Source organism: Bombus flavifrons, chromosome 8 (genome assembly GCF_040668555.2).
Source record: "Bombus flavifrons isolate JBK064 chromosome 8, iyBomFlav1_principal, whole genome shotgun sequence".
Taxonomy (NCBI): domain Eukaryota; kingdom Metazoa; phylum Arthropoda; class Insecta; order Hymenoptera; family Apidae; genus Bombus; species Bombus flavifrons.
In genome coordinates this window covers 11,888,323-11,905,100 of record NC_138449.1, presented here as the reverse complement: position 1 = coordinate 11,905,100, position 16,778 = coordinate 11,888,323, and the positions used below count along the sequence as shown (strand labels likewise).

Genomic DNA, 16,778 nt, shown 5'->3' with positions numbered 1-16,778 from the left:
AAACAACGAAAAGGGAAGAAACGAAAAGAGAAAGAAAGAACGAACGGAAAATACGAAAATGCAAACTCGTTCTACTTAAACAACGGCCGATAAAAAGTGTGAACTAACGCGTGGAAAGGGCCGAAGCATAGGGTGATCTCGAGAATGGAGAGACGGTCGAACGCGGGGGAATCTGGTGAAGAATCGAAGGCTTGTCGTGGAAGTTGGAGGTTCGGCTCGTTGAGGAGGACGCGAGAAAAAGGCGGGTAATTAAAGAGGAGCTTGCGGCTAAAGGGATGCTCGAATTAATTAATCGCGAGTATACCACTTTTCAGTAATAAGGAGTGCCAATTAGTGAGAAGAGACGTACGTAAAAAAAAACTGAAAGAGCAAACCAAAGACTCGAATACTTTTGGCGGTAGAGCTAGGAAGCAGTCTAACCGGCGTGGAGTCTGGTGCTGCCCCATTCCCAAGCCACGAGCCGGGGCTTCGGGTCGGAACACAGTCTGATCTCTAATTTCGCTGGGCTCCCTTCGGTCGTTGCCACGACAAACTTCTCCGTGATGGCCGGTTTCACCACCTGCGACACACGTTAAGCAACTCCTTCTACCCTACTTTTCTCAATGTTCTTCCATCGTCTTTGTCCTCTATCGCGTTCTCGCTGCTCTACTTTCCACCTATACGCCGTTTTAATGAACACGAAAGTTTACGAGTCCGGTTACCGGCAAGGAACCGTCGATAATTGACTTTCATTTCCCTCTTTTCTTTCTTTTTTATTCCAAATTTTATTCCAAACGATTATCATTTGACGAACATTTCGTGGCTAGCGTTCTCGCGCAAGAGTGAAATATCTCGCGTCGATTGCACGGAATATTCGGGGGTCACAAGTGGTGCGCGGATCATGGAACACAAAACGTAGCGGCGCGTATGAAACCAGTGTAACTGCAATCAACCGACGAATGTATCGTGAAAATGACGTTTTACTCCACCCCCGTATATGCACGTGCGTACGTATATTTTTCCACTTCCTCGTCCCCTGTACACGAGCTCGGGATAAATACGAATTTCCCGTTCCATATTTAAATATGTCAGAGCGGGGGGTGTAGTGGCGAGTTTGCGTCAACAGATCGACGAGCACGTAGAGCGAACAAACATAATTTTGTTAATTAATCGCAGATAGCAATCGTTTGTTTTTCCGATCGCATTGATTTCGTAATAAAAGCGCAGAAAGGACAATGCATAATCGCAGCGCGTTAAAAATCGGTTAACTTCCGCGTTTTTCTTCTTCCACGTGCATTATGAGTCTCGCGGATCGATTCAATTTTAACTCGACCATCGTCTTTTTCCGCTCGATTTTCCTTCGAACCGAGTTTTTCCAGTTAATCCGTCCGTAATAATTCGCAGTCCGATTGCATCGTTTCAGCGCCGCGTCGTCCTTTCGAGAACGCGTACAGGACAGAAGATAACGTACTATACGTAACGAGTTTGATTTGCGTCTTACCCTGGGCGCGCCGACCACTTGCAGAGATACAGGATCGCTTTTAACTTCTCTGACGTTCCCATTGATCTTGTTCGAGGCGAGACATATGTATTGACCCTGTTGCTCGTACGTCACGTTCGTCAGGATCAATCGCTGTCCGGTACCGCATTCCAATGGCATCCGGCCATCGGTGAAGATCTGGGCCCATCTGGGGCGGAGTGGAAAAAGCCATTGTCGCATTTCAGTTCAACACGTTCACCCATTGCTCTTTCGCTACTGTATAACTACCGCGTGCAACGACGTTTACCATTGCACTAGCGGGAACCATTTTAACCACGTGATTCGGGACGCTCGTAAATACGGATAACGTCCGTGGCACGTGGCGAACGTAAAGGTGCAACAAGTATGCAAACAAACGAAGATTATGACAAGCACACGTTTACAGAACAAATAAGATAAAATGGTAAATCATACATAGCTTATAGCGAGTCCATTTTCAGGGTGATTCACGGCGTGTTGGCGTGCAAACTAAAGATTCAAAGGTGAAAGTGAAGCGGCAAAAGCTGGAGGATAAGAAAAGAAAATGATTGGAACGAGAAGAAACGAAAAGAATACGAGGGTTGGAAGCAGTCGACGAATAGGTCACCTGTATTCAGCCGGTGGCATCGCGTCAGCGTTGCACTCGAACGAGGCTCCGGAAAAAAGTAACGCTGTAGTCAGCCGATCCGGGCCCACTGAGCTGATCGTCGGCGGATCTGCGTGAAAACCAGACGGTTCTCTAGCTCTATCGATCGCGTTCGTCGATATCCGGAATAAGCGTTGGAATGTTCGCTAACCGTGTTCGCGTGAACCGAGTGCCGACGATGATCGCGTTTAACGGTTCTCGTTTTACTAATTCTTGACCGCGATAGCTGCTTGGGAAAGTTTGTGTAGCGCGAGGAGCCGAAACTGTTGAAAACAACCTGAGAGCCGGCAAGTATCTCGCTGCTCTAACGCAAATACCGTCTCGAAACTATTCAGCGAGCCACTTGCGAACGCGTTTCGACGCTTCGATGAATATCGTGTCCCGGGGTCGATCGTCTTTGCGGTCGGGTCGCGTTATCGAGCCATAATCGAGCACCGGCCGGAGATTCTAACGCTATTTTTATTCACAAAGCGGTTGAAAGTATACGGCCGCTTACAAGCCTGTCTCGAGTATAGAAGGGTTAATCGCTGATACTTTGAGAACGATTGGCAGACCTCGAGTAGCAGGAAGCTTGGAAAGTGGAAACGAGGCCGACGACACTTACAGTTGACGGACACTTGAACGGACACAGGGCTGCTTTCACCCTCGGTATTGGCCGCTTCGCAGATATAGACGGCCGCGTGATTCCTATAGATCGGCGAGAATAGCAGCGTTTCCCCGATACTCGCCACTTCGGCCACTCCTGGGCTCTTCGTTCTCCTCCAGAGGATCGAGGCTGGGGGATTCGCGTCGGCTAGACATCGAATCTCCAACTGATCACGACCTTCTTCCAGTTGCCCGGTCGGCACACCGACCAGTCTCGTCTCGGGCGCGTCTGAAACATTTTCATTTCGTCCGATCCTGTTACGCCGCGCCTTCCAACAAGCGAAATTTTAATTATACTTTCGCGGTTACACGTTCGTCACCTAACGGCCTAGGGTGAGGAAATTAATTTTCTCCTTAAAGAAAGGAAAGAAAAACTGTCGGTGGTTGGGGCAGGGCGGTCGATTCGATGGAGAAGAGAGGAGAGTTTAATTGAAATCGCGGACGAGAATTGCTATCAGAGCTTTAATCATAGCGCGCCGGCTCGCGGAACACGGCGGAAAAATAAACACCGGTTGCGAGAGTAAACGCTGGTTGCAGTAGCAAGTTTTCAGATTCAATCCTTCGTTAATGAGCGCGTAATTAAAAGTGGATCCGGATCGTATCATCTGAAAGAAGCGGCACATGGAGTCGAAGGGTTGGCTCGACGACTGCTACGTGTCGACCGCCCGTTCGATCAGCTTATTCTCGCGTTCGATCCGAACAAAGATGTTTCTCCCTCGGTGTTCCTCCGGGCCGGTAGGAAAAAAGGCAACACACGGAAAGAACCTGATAATGGAATGGAAAACAATGGCACGCGAGCGTAACACCCGGAAAGAGAGAGAGAGAGAGAGAGAGAGAGAGAGAGAGAGAGAGAGAGAGGAAGAGCACGCTAGCTAACGTACAGACCTCGAAATAATGAATCAAAGTTGGACCAGTATCCCGCCGTTTCGTTATTCCTTGTCAGAAATAATTAGTTAGCCGCGGCTCACGAAAAATTCAATTACACCTGCGCGTAGTTAATCCTGCGGCTGTTTTCCAAACGGGAGAAACAGAGAAACCGGCTGAAACAGCACACTGGCTGATTCCGGTCTCTCTGGTTAATCGATGTGTGCGCGATCTCGTCCCAGCCTAGGAAAATTCTACCGGTCTTTTCCTTTGCCTCTTCTGTTGCCCTCTTCCCCGTTTCGGTTTGAATCGACGTATTCGGATTGATCGACGGATCAATCCTTCGTCCGCGCGTAAAGGGAAAGGAAAATGAAGGGAAATTTAATTGGTCTCTTACGATAAAAGATGGCGAGGCAAAGCTTGTAACCGAGATGAAATAATGCATCGGTCGAAGCATCGAATGGATTTACTGGAAATCACGTTTCGATAAATGCAGTCTATCAAACTAGTCGGTACTGCGCTCTCTCTCTCTCTCTCTCTCTCTGTATTCGATTAACTTGCATTGAATTGACGCGTTACGTTGTATTTTTCAACGAAAGCAATTACGCGGTTGAAGGGATCGATCGACGGGGTTACGGTTGAAGGCCCGTCGAAGAATATCGCGAAAGGGAGGGTCGTTCGCTTTTCACCCTCGTTTGTCCGGTTTTGATCCCGACAAAGCTCTCGATTAAAGGCACTGGACGTGGAAAATAATTTACCGTGTTAATATACAATTACCCCCTCTCGGCTACCTACAGGCTCTTCCCGTTGATTTAAACCAATGAAACTGTGCGGCGGCCACCGGGAAACGTCACAAATGATGGTTAATTAATGTTGGAATACGGATCCAAATTGTATTAATTAATAATTTCAGTGCCGACCTATTTCCCCGAGGGCCAAAAATAACAAGCTCGTATTCAGACTTGGAAATACGATTACGCAACTCGCAAAGAGAAGCGGCTAAACCGGATAGACATAGCCCGTACAAACTCGTCTCCAACCTTCTCTTGCCTGTGTCTCGCGAGAACTCGGCTACATCGTAACTCGATTCTCCGATTAAGTGTTTCTTTTGTCGCGCAACTAACGAACATCCTACCTACTTCGGTTAGGATCGAACGATCCTTTCGCGCTTACTTAAACTTTCCATGAACCGTGACGATTTAGGAGACGATTTTCGATGGACAGCATGACGAACGGATCAGCGGCGGTAATTTAAAACGGCGAAAATCGATTTCGCGCTTGAAACGACGAGAATCGCGTCTCTACAAATCGTATTTCGAAGTGCAGCAACCTCCGTTGTAAAAGTAACGCCAGGCGTATGGTGACGCGCGTTAACGTGAAATTTTTTTTTTTTTTTTTTGGAAGGCCGATGGATTAATTCGCGAAAAGTGGACAGGTCCCGTACTGTTCAGGTGTGAAGGCGGAACGTCCTGGGAAGATGTGGAAAATGAAAAAGCCGGTCGGCGCGATGCTGTCGAATCGAATCGTCGTATAGGTAGAGTGCAGGTAGCTCGCGCAGCTGTTCATTTCACGTAACAATGATTTCGAAATACGCGCGAACGAACACTCGCTGACCCATTCACAATTTCAACTGCGTCCTCTTTTTGTTTGTTGCTCGCTCTGTCCACCCTTTCCCATTTTCCTCTCCCTCTCTCTGGCTTCCTTTCCCCTCTATTACCCTTTTTACCGTGGCTGTCTGTGTTTTATAGGACACTGGTCTGCTGTGCGCGTGGTTGTGCACGCTAGAGGTGTCCCTCTGCCAGTGTGTGTCAAACCGGTCAACCCTATTTATTTGGTTGCACCGCGTGTTTCTCCGCGGAAAAGGCTGCACAGCTGTTTCGATCGACCAACCTATTTTCTTTTGTTTTTCTTTCACCTGTTCTCTGGAACTCTATTCCGCGCGTTTGTTCCGCATCGAGAGACGCAAACGCGAACGTTAGCCGCCGTGATTGGCATCCTCGAACGCGTGGCTCGTCGTTGTCGTTTCTGTTCTTCCGGTCTCTCCTTTGACTCGTCACCATCGACAACCTCTCGACGCTCGCCATCAACCGAACGATTATATTTCTTCTGTCTTATAAATTTTTTTGCTCGTAAATTCGCCTCTGGCTGAAGATTCCAAGGACACCGTAGCGTTGTATTCTTCGCCGCGTATAGAGTTTCGATCGTCGAAGCCATAATGACCACGAAACAAGTCTGATCGATCGGTCCTACGTTTTCGATTATGAACGAGGAGCGCAGTGGAAATGGACGCGGAGGAAAAGCAACGAGAGGCGATCGATGGTGAAAAAAAAATTTGGCGTCCGGGCTTACCACGCGGCTTTCGTGCTACAACGCTGTGTTACAGTTGCAACCGTTTTGAAGTTTGCAGAAGACTGCGGGAAACACACCGGCCCGTCAGCTGTACATTGGAAAACTACGTGCCCGGTGCATAAATCGCGTCAGCCTCTCCTGGAGTTTTCAATAAATTCTGTAGCTCGGTATTCGTTTTCGAACAATGCTTCATGAATATTCGATCAGCATCGGTACCAGTAAATTACGAGAAAACGAGCGCAACGTTGATCGAAACAAATTCATTATCACGCTGGGGGAACGAAGCGGAGGGACGATAAATTTGCGAGCGCGCGACGAAAAATTTCCGATCGTTTTGTTCGTTCGCAGCGATTCGATTCGAAACATCGCGATGCGATATTTGGTCCCCTTTTATCTTTTATTCGCTTTCGAGGCACAAGGTTAGGATAAAGAACGTCGGAAGCGTTTTAGCTTTGTTTGCAAATTGTCCGGCGCACCACCACGCAGCAAACGGTATCGCGGGAAAAGAGGAACTTTAACGTTTGTATTTACATTCACTTTGTTATTTTATCTTGCCTTCGCCGGTAAATATATGCTTTTATCAATATTTAAATATTTGTCAGCGTGTCGGCGTTTTTCTTGTTTCGCGTGTACAGCCTGTTTTGTAGATGATACATTGGATAGAGGTTAATTAACGAATTCGCGCACGGTGGGTTAATTAGCGAGGGTCGGCGATGAAAAATTTTCTCCAAGGGGAAGCGGGTTGAAACGGAAATTTCTGTTTCGCGACACAAAAGCCGGCCGCTCGCGCGCCTCCGCTTTTTCACTCTCTTTGTTTTAACCCTTCCACCTTTTGTTCGATCCAACGTCATCACCGTCTATAAAAACACACCCGTTTGAAGTTCACCTAAAGAACGACTGCCAGAAATACGCTTCAACGAATAACCGATTCTCGCGTCAGCCTGCCTTAGACGCGTTTGCTTTACATCTTCTTGACCGTTCGTCTCTCCCTTTGTTCAGAAAAATCCAATTATTATCGTTACCGGGAAGTTGCTAATTCGACGAGCGTCGCACGAAGCTCGTTGCCACGCTTATCGACACGCAACGAATGCCACTCTGTTCGTCGTGTGTCTCCGTGCTATCGATTCGCGCGATAAAAGTTCCAAAAGAGCGTACGTGTATCGTATACTATACATTTGATAAAATTGCGACGAAAAAGCGTGCGTCCGAAGTAGGCGGAAACGAGCGGATGTCGATCCGCTTACATCGGTCGTGACCGATCGGTGAAAAGTGGATCAACGCGCTGCAAGCTGTCGTTGCGTCAAAGTAAACGGTGCATCGGCCCTGGATTGAACAGCGCGGGAAGAGGGCGGGTCGGAAGAGGACGGTCAGACGGGGCGAGGATAGCGAAACGACCGGGTGATTCGAAATTCCCGTGGGCGTTTCGATCGACGCGGCATGAACATGGAATATATCTGCGCTTTGAGGCGAACTTTTCAATTTGCCTCGGAAAGTCCCAGTCGGCTAATGCCCCTAATCAATATACGCGTCAAGCCACCTCTGTGTCTCCATTTCTACCCGGTAATACTTGTAAACCGCATCTCGCGCGTCTACTGTCGGCAGGATTCCCGTAGGAATCGCGGCCGAGGACTCAGGCTCCAACTCGATTTCACCCGGAACGAATTACTTGGCGTCGATGGCAGAGGGTCGAGAGTTTGAGTTCGAGGGTAGGACGGAATGGGCTGGGACGGAACCGATTAATAGAAGAAAAATTGCGATCGATTCGCAATTCGATTACGAATGACAGTTGGTCGCGGTTAAATTACAGATTGGGTATCGAGATAAAGAAGGGAGAAGAGGGTGACAGGCGGTGGATTGGTTATACTTTGCTATACGCGCGTTATTCGAGCGCCGATCGAGAAAGCCGACGATCGCTCGCCGTTGGCGAAACGGAAATCTCGATTATTAATATTTCCTTGGTTTCGTTTGTTCGATCGTTGCTCGCCCGAGGCTGATATTTCCCCGAGGCAACGAAAGTGTGTTGGAGGCATCGTTTCGGCCGGCCGAATCGATTCGCCGGCCATTAGTCATCGTTGTTCGTCGCGATGTTTCGTAAAAAACGATTCAAAATTGTTGGACGATGCAGCGGAGCTGGAATTGTCGATAAGGTCGAAAAGCAGGATGTCGAGGCGGCGCGTTTTGAGGGAGATTGATGAGGGTACCGCGGTTACCAGCGCCTGTGTACACAGTTAAATCGTTGGCTTGGTGGAGGTTCCTGCTCCGCTAGGGGTTGAGGTCAGTACACGCACCCTTCCTGTCGATCTCCCGTTAACAGCGATTTATTTGTTGCGCCCATGTTTTTTCACCCTGCTGCCTCGGCCAAATCATCGTATCGCCATTGAACGTTCTAACGTCATAACCAACTCTTCGAATAATCCTCGTTTCGCTCGATACCGATATCCTTCGTAATCGTCTTTGCGCGTAGCAAGCGTTTCTAGATAAGCGCAATTAATCAACGATACCGCACGGTATATCGCTTCCACCTTTGCTACGCGTAACGTTTCACCAACGTTACAACGACAGCGTGGTAATGGACTCTCGCGTATCTCCAGCAGCTCGGCTAAAAGCAGAAAACGAGTGCTGATTAAAACGTTCAACGTACATGTGTACGCGGGATAGTCGGAAACCGGGATATCGAAGCGCGTCTGGTTGCGCGAATGCCGGAGAGGGCAATGTTTCATCAGGTGGCTAAAAGGAACCATTTTTTCTCCGCTTTTGTCTGTTCTGCACGAGTCGAAGCATCGCTAGAATTTTAATTTCGCTCTTCGTCTTAGGTTTTCTCGGTGTGCGTCGGTTCACGGGAATGCATACAAATTCAGCACGCCAGCCGAGCGCGATCGAACTTCCGTGGATATCTCGAAATTACTTGCGCGTCTTTCGACCGACGTGATTTCGCTGCATCGCGAAAAATTGTTTCCAACCGCGGAGATCTCGTTAAAAAAGTTGGCGGCTCGGTGGAAAGTTGGCTCGAGGGTCGCTTGATCCGCAAAGTATCTTCATCCTCGAGAGCCGGTCGGATAACGATGATTATTATTAAATATTAATCTCTTTGCTAATCCCTGTTATTAACGAGAGCGACCGGCACGTTATGGTAGGACTTATAATAAGGCTAACCTTTATGGCAAACCTAAATTCCGTTTATACTAAAATCATTAAGCTACGACGTCGCTGTAACTCGATATCGTTTGTTAAACTAGTTTCCGGAATTAATTTCCTCGATCTTAATCCGTTGCGCTCAGCCACGCTGCCCGCTGTAACGTTAAAATAAGACGTTCTAGAAACAACATTTGTTCGCAGTATCGACTACGCGTCGATTAAAATTATCGCTCAGCTGTGCAATTGAACCTCGTTCCCTTCGTTCGAAAGAACGCGAGCCAGCAATCGTTGAACAGTTACGAGCGTAAATGTTTCTTAACTCGGTAACTCGGGTAAATTTTTCTTTTTTAAGACTGTCCCAAGCGAATAACGCGACGTAAGAAGGCATACTCACATCGAACGTCGAACCTGACTTCCGTGCTCGAGGACATGGTCGGGTTGTCGTAAGCTGGATGAATGGCGACGCATCGAATCGGCTGTCCGTAACGCGATCTTTCCGCCATGATCTCGCAGATGCTGTAGGTAGCCCAGGTGCGGGGGTTGTCTATCTCCGTGGAGTTTACCTGAGGCCTCAGAGTCCTCACCTCGGTCTCGCCCACGTACCTACGAACATTTCGCCCGAAAATTTGCATTTCCAATGGCTGCTTCGTAACAAGCCTGCACGGAATGAAATCTCACGGACACCGAGCCCTCCATCTCGCCGCGACCTTCTTCGCAGACTCGCACCGTGTTTCTCTTTTCCCTCGACATCGTCCTCCCTCCCTTTGCCCGGCCCTGTCTCTCCCGTCTTTCCGTTCTCCTGCTCCCTTTCCTCCTCTATGAAACCAAAGATCGAAGCAGGTAATCAGCCCGAGTTTGCCTCGCCATTGCGAAATCTCGAGTCGCGAAGCAGAGATTTCATCGTTGTCGCGAACGGTGTATCTCTCGAGGAAAGCAGCGATTTTCTAGCCTTTGCGTCGTCGCGAGAAACATCGATGGGGCGAAGAGGCGAGCGGGGAAACCCGACGATCGCCATAATTTCTCCTTTGACGCGGCAATTTACACGCGTCTTTGTAAAACGGCTGAATCTACTTAGTTCGGATTATTTATCGCGCTGATAGGACGCGACGCACGCCGCTACGCTGCAGTTTGTCCGATAAATAACAACGCGAACGTATCCGTCGATACGTGGGCCGGCGGTGCATAGAAGGTGGACTGGAATTTCTGGCCAAGAAGAGGATACTCGAAGAGCTAGAGAAATGCAAGGTGCGCATACGTGTAACGTGTACAAAGTTGCCGGATTTGCATGTAAGAGAGAAAGAACGGGCATAATCAACTCTTCAGGTTAAACAGCGTTCTCCGTTGGTTTATTCGATGGCACGAGTTGCATCCTTTTGACCGATCGAACCATTTTTCTTCCCTCCTACAAGAACATTTAAATATAAAGAATAGTACGTACTTCTCTGTTTATGAATTACCGTTTTCATAAAAACACGACGGAGGATTATAAACGCGATTGGACTTAGAGGTTCGATCGCTTTTCAGAGTCGTTTTTCTCGCGGACAAAGTACCCGACGAACGATTCGTTTCGTCGTTCCGATCGATCGCGGCAACGAGCGTCATCTAGAAAAAAGGAGCGCTCGTAAATTGTAAAGTCCTTTAAATTATAAGCTGCCGGAGTCTCTTACGAATTTATACCGATCGCGTTACATGGTTGCAGAGTCGATTCGTTGCAGCAATCGCGAAGTCTATCAGAGCCGTAAACGCAGGGTCTCTAAACTCGGAAACGATCGAATCGTTTTATGCATACACAACTATCGATCAGTCTAATTTCAGCGAAAAAGGGCGAGGCGTTACGAGAAGAGAGAGAGAGAGAGAGAGAGAGAGAGAGAGAGATGTTTGTCGCGACATTGGCCCGAACTTGAATAGACCGACGTCGAAGTTGCCGCGTTCGTAGCCTGGTCTGGTAATTCGTCTACAAGTTAATCAACGTTTCTCGCGTAAGCTATCGCGTTTGCTAGAACCGTTGGTTTCGTTCGGTCGCGTGCTTTCTGTTGTTTCTACGCCTCTGGGGTGCAAGCAAACCCTGGTAGCCTCTTAACTTCGTCTAGATACCGGTCGGAATGGATCATGATTATTCATGGGCAACCGACCGAGCCGTGCCACCATCGGCAAGATCCACAGGGTGCATTACGGACTGGGATGTTCGCACAGGGAAAACTAACTGGCTCCTCGAACAAATGAGACTGTGCATGTATCGGACGAGACTCGGTAGAGCACTGTCTCTCTCTCTCTCTCTCTCTCACTCTCTCTCTCTATCTCGAAATAATAGCTCTGGAACAGAGGACACTCTGCTCCGTTTCTTTTTACGATTGACAAAGTGACTTCGTTGCGACACGGGAATTCAATTTAAAAATTAGATTCGATCCTTTTCGCGTTTCTCTGTGCAGTTCCTGCCGGCTCGTACGGTCGCGACTCGGCCATTTAGTCCACCCCATAGTCGACGAGGCGCGCGTTCGTCTGGAGCGTCGGCAACTCGGAGCAATTACAACGGTAATCGTTCGATTACCGAGAAACGACATCCGCTTGCTGTGTCGACGGTGAGCAGCGCGTGAAAGATACGGCTGGAATTAAGTTGTCGAAAGTCCGCGAGGCGAAATCAACTGGGAGCCGGCGCGAGCTAATCGAATCAATCCCGAAAAGGAGCAGCGTTACTCGACGATGATTGAACGCGAGCACACCGTCTAGAAAGCGGCTGCAATCTAAAAGCATTCAAAGCTTCCTCTTGGAAACCAACGTTATTACTCGGATCCTTCCGGCACCAGCTACTACGTTTCAATTTCCTGCTTGACCTTTTGCCGATCTCTTTCATCTCGCTCGATTTGCGACAGACGGCTCCTCGAAATTCCCGTTGCGCGGTTCGCTTCGTTTCGGCTCGGTCTGCTGCTGAAATTCGAACAAACACGGTGAGCGGCGGCCTCGAATCGAACGAAAACGGAGATCCAAGGATCGACAGTATATTCTCGTACATTGTGTTGCAACGGAATCGATGATCTTCCGGCTTCGAACGGATTCGAGGCAGCTGAAACGCGAGAATCGAGGGAGGAAAAAGACCGCGACGAGTAGGGGCTGGTGCAAGACGATAAGTAGTACGGAATCTACGGTGCAACAATTACGAACCATTTAATTAGAGGCGAAGGATTCCCATACCGCGCTCTGCAAGTGAGCGTAGCGATCTCACCTGCTCGGGCTGTCACGTTGCTGCCGGGTAGAATTAGACGATCCGCGTACTCTATCTGCGGTCGCTGAGGGCTGACTGCAATGAGAGAAAATTAGCAGAGGTTAATTTGGCCGTCGCGCGACTGGATATTCCGAGTCATGCGCTCTGACGTTTCTCTGGACGTTGGCCGTTATCGTTGCGTTATCATTTAATCGCTTCGTCGTTGATTACCCTTGTCAGATCTATCGACCGTTCGCCACGACTCTACGTACGCGCGTTCAATTGCCTTCCCACGATCGCGCGCGATAAACTTCGTTTTCTTAGACAACGTCGCTCTTGACTTTGAAAATTAATCGGACAACTTTTCCATCGCCTCGATCCGCTGAACGCGAACACGCAAAGACATAGGTAGTCGAAACGATCGACGAACTAGCTGCGTCGCAAAACGTACCTTGGCGAAGCTCACAGCGCGTGAGAAATAATAACGCTTTGATCGTCGATGGAATTTTCCGCGACGGCCCAGTTTCGCAACTTTGCCTTCGGCCCGGTATTGTCCTGCCGCGATACTGGCCTTCTGAACGAGTAACGCGTTAATTTCGTCACAATGGGAACAACGACGATGAAAATCGACGAACGTGGCTTTGATGACCACGCTGGTTTCATCGACGGACGATATACTCGGGACTCGAATAGAAACGATATGCGTGCAAGTGGGAGAATCCTGTTAGTCCGCGCGAAATGTTTCAACGCGTTGATCGACGATCGTAGCTTTTCGTAGGACCGAAGCAAGCGCTATTGTCGTTAAATCGAAGATTTTTACCTCTGACGACCAGCCTCGCCGATTCGGATGCCAACGCGTCCTGCGTTGTGAAATCGCTGGCTGTGACTTGACATTGCCAGAGACCGTCGTCGAACTCCAGAGTGGCGGATCTGACCCAGAGAGAGCAATCGCCGATGTCTGGCCGTCCTACCCACTCGTATTTCTTCAAGTGCATGCCGATCGGCTGAAACAATCGAGATTCGTCTTGAAATCGATCGGTCGACCGTCGTTGCCTCGATTCAACCAACATCTTGTGTCGCGGCAGACTCGACTCGCGAATGGTAATCAGCTGGGAATATCTGAAATAGTTTCATGTTTACGAATGATCCGAAGACGAATCGTTAGCGAGTCGGACGGTACGTTGCGAGGCAGATGGGAAACGAATGGAAAGTAAAGAGAACCGAGTGGCATCGATAGATTCTATAGACAATGACCGGCGTATGTCAGCGTTTTGCGCGATCGTTTAATCGACGAACGAAGGGACTTGGCGGATCGCTCCTCGTTACCGGAATCCTCTCAAGCTCCGTCACTGGTTTCGCCTCTCTGCCGTCGCATCGTCCTCCGTTCCTCCTCGATTTCTAAGCGCGTTCCATCCGAAATGAATCATCGGCTTCCGGGTTCGAGGCTCTTCTCTTCTTTCGCGTAGATTAATTCGCTGCCTGGTAGGAAAGTGCGGCCTTAGCAAGTTTCGCAGTCATAATGTGACCGTAATTCAAGGATCGATTCTCCACCGGGGGTGCCCATATAATCTATCTGCTCGTTTTACTCGACCACCCTCTGCCTCCTGTTTTAAAGGACCGTTTTCACTCCCTAGCTCTCTCCAACGATGGCTTATCCAGGCCACAGTCACGCTCCCTGTACGTTATCTGTGTACCGTGCGAAACTGGATCGCGCCGCACGTCGGTTCAATTCTCTCCTGTTGGCCGGAAAAATCTCGTCGTTCGTCATTTAAGGCCATTAGCTGGTTAACGAGTTTTCGTAATCCCTGGCCGACTAGCCGCGCCATGAAAATCCTTCTTGAGTTAACGCCAGCTTGCACCCCTCTGGGGAATTGCAAATTTTTTTGCTGCCCCATCGGCTGGGCTGTGTAAGTAATTTTCAGCGACGCCGTTTTTCCAGCGTGTGGCTGGCCGCGCTTTAGATTTGAACATTCGCAACAACGTTAATCGTCGGGGGAACGACTCTTTCTTTGTTTAACGGTGAAAGTTTCTGGCAACTCGTAATTACTGGCAAACCTGTTCCGATTGGTCGTGTCAACCGAGCAACGCGCAATTCCACGCGAAATACGAATCGCGTTCGCTGTTTCGCGTTTCTGCAAGGGGAAACGAAATTTTTGTTGGTCGCATCCGGAATTGCGTGCCGCGACTATATTAGTAATGAATACGACGCAGTTCCCGAGCAAGCGTGCAGTTTATCATTCAACGGCAGACACAATAATACAATGGGGATTCCTCTCGCGATGATTATTTGCGCATAGATGAAGGCGGAGGGCGGTGGCGCGCCCTCAGGACAAGAAGAATAATGAGTTGCCAGCGCGTTGACGTTTACCGTCCCGACGAAGCGACGCGTACGCAATTACACGGATATTAGCGTCTTACCCGCCCATGCGGTGCTATTCGCTGTTTCCCCTTCGTCCTGTTTTTTCATCCGTCCTCGAGAGCACGAATTCGACTTAAACCGATATGCTCGTCGCCTCGCAAGGTATCGCGCGATGCTTTTAAATCACGCAACATGCCCGCGACGAGAAGACCGATATCGCAGACGGCAGTGACGGAAAGCTCGACCGCCTTCGTGTCCGGACGTCGAAGGGTCGACGAAGAAGCAGGATCAGAGGGCGAATCAGCGTCACATTCATTTAAAGGATTAAAAACCGCGCGCTCGCCGCCAATGTACGAGCGTTCACTTACTTAACCGGGAAGGGCCCTTATTCCCTTTTCTTGTTCCTCGGTCGGTTCACCGTCGGCTCTGTCTTCGTCACACCCGACACCGGCCTGCCGCCTGCCACCTTTCCGCCTTTTCGTTTCTCTCGGCCTTCGTGACTATGTTCTCCGGAGAGGCCGCGACCAGCAATCAGCGTAATGCATCCGCAGACACGCCCCTCCTTCCCTCTGGCTCTCTCTCTCTTTCTCTCTCTCTCTCTCTATCCACACAATCGCGCGCCTACCCCACATCCACGAACACCCATACCGATATCCAGACACGTGCACGTTCGTACACGTACGAATCCGCTCGACGGAGAAGCAAACGGCCAGAGTACATACCCTCTGGGCCAAAGGCCCTGATAACACGAGCTTGAGTAATGCAGACGCAATGGCAATCTCTTGGAGAGCAACGAAATAGATCGCAGGACGTGGATCGATGCCGCGCGAAACCCGTGCTCTTTCTCCGAATGCTGTTACTCAACCTCTCCGCCGCTACCCCTGTTCTCCGCAAGAACCTCCTTTTCTCGAACCGCCTCCATTCCCTATCAGCTCATCCAGCGTCGCGTTGCGCTGTTTCTATCTACCTCCTCTTCTTCTACCTTCTATTTCTTCGGCTTTTTCTTTTTCGTCGCTCTCTTCCTCTCTCTCTCTCTCTCTCTCTCTCTGTTTCTCGCTCTCAGACGCACACGCTAGCCAACGGATCAAGCTCCTTTCGCTCGGTGAAAAAGTTGTTAACTCGAAGATTCATTGCCGGCTCTTTGGAGGTATGAGTAGTGGCGGAGCGGGTCCGGCCTTTGGAAGGGTTGGTTCACGAGCGAGCAGAGACTGCGGGGGTTTGAAGGAGCGTAAAAGGCGCGGCAGAGGGTTCGCCTGGTCCGAATGTTCTTCGAGGTAAAACGAGGCTACGAAGAAGCTGGCGAAGAGAGACGGCAGGCAAGCAGAGGATCTAGCGGCGGTGAAAGAATCGAGAGAAGGGGCGGAGCGCGGAAAAGAGCTTTCTGGTAATCCGGTGAAGACGATTCCGTACACCTATTTCGCTAAAGTGATTTCGTGCCTTCGAAGGATTCGACGTTTTCTCGTGAATCACGCCGCGTCTCCGTGAAGCTTGCCGGTTGCTCTTTCTTCGTTCTATCGCGCGGAAAAAGGCGCATCTCGTGAAGCTGGAACGCGTGTCCGGTTCCTTTCTAATTCCTGTATTACGTGCCGCGTTACTTCTGCGAACAGGAAATCCTTCTTCAAGCTGTCGCCGTAAGCCGAACTATCGCAACTATCTCTTTCTCTGCAGAAATTTTAGTCGGTGCTTGCCGCGTTCGTAAGTCAAGACCGGTCGGGTCAGTATGAAAATGCAAATTCTGCTTTATCTTCGTTCGAGCGGTCTGAAAAATCAATTAGGAATACGATACGAGCTGCCTATTATCCTCGGCGATCCGAATTCATTTCCCGTAAAATAAACACACCGCCTTCCCGCCGTGTTCTACGTTCTATCTCACGGCGTGGAATGCGAATCGAGTGAATTTTCTAGACAATTTTCCTGCAGCCACAGCGCCTCGATAGTCGCGAGCAAGCAAAAACAATACGATCCTCCGTTGCGTACTACGCAAGGCACCCGAGGCAAGGGCCAGCGTTGTAAACAAGAGTAGCTCGGATCTCACGAGAAAATTATCCCGCTCGTTATTTACATCTTTCATAAATATTCGCCT

General features: G+C 49.4%; 1 protein-coding gene across 4 annotated transcripts in view; it reads right to left on the bottom strand.

The window, feature by feature from the left end:
* LOC138182536 (kin of IRRE-like protein 3) overlaps positions 1-16,778 on the bottom strand; it is a 174,963-nt gene that overhangs the window by 6,926 nt on the left and 151,259 nt on the right. For all 4 annotated transcript variants that reach the window (XM_069118491.1, XM_069118495.1, XM_069118494.1 and 1 more), the window contains 7 exons: positions 13,157-13,340; positions 12,297-12,432; positions 9,532-9,740; positions 2,749-3,018; positions 2,106-2,214; positions 1,481-1,667; positions 421-559 (listed from right to left, as the gene is read on the bottom strand). In XM_069118491.1, the coding sequence (XP_068974592.1) occupies positions 421-559; positions 1,481-1,667; positions 2,106-2,214; positions 2,749-3,018; positions 9,532-9,740; positions 12,297-12,432; positions 13,157-13,340 (1,234 nt within the window). The remainder of the gene's footprint in view (positions 1-420; positions 560-1,480; positions 1,668-2,105; positions 2,215-2,748; positions 3,019-9,531; positions 9,741-12,296; positions 12,433-13,156; positions 13,341-16,778) is intronic.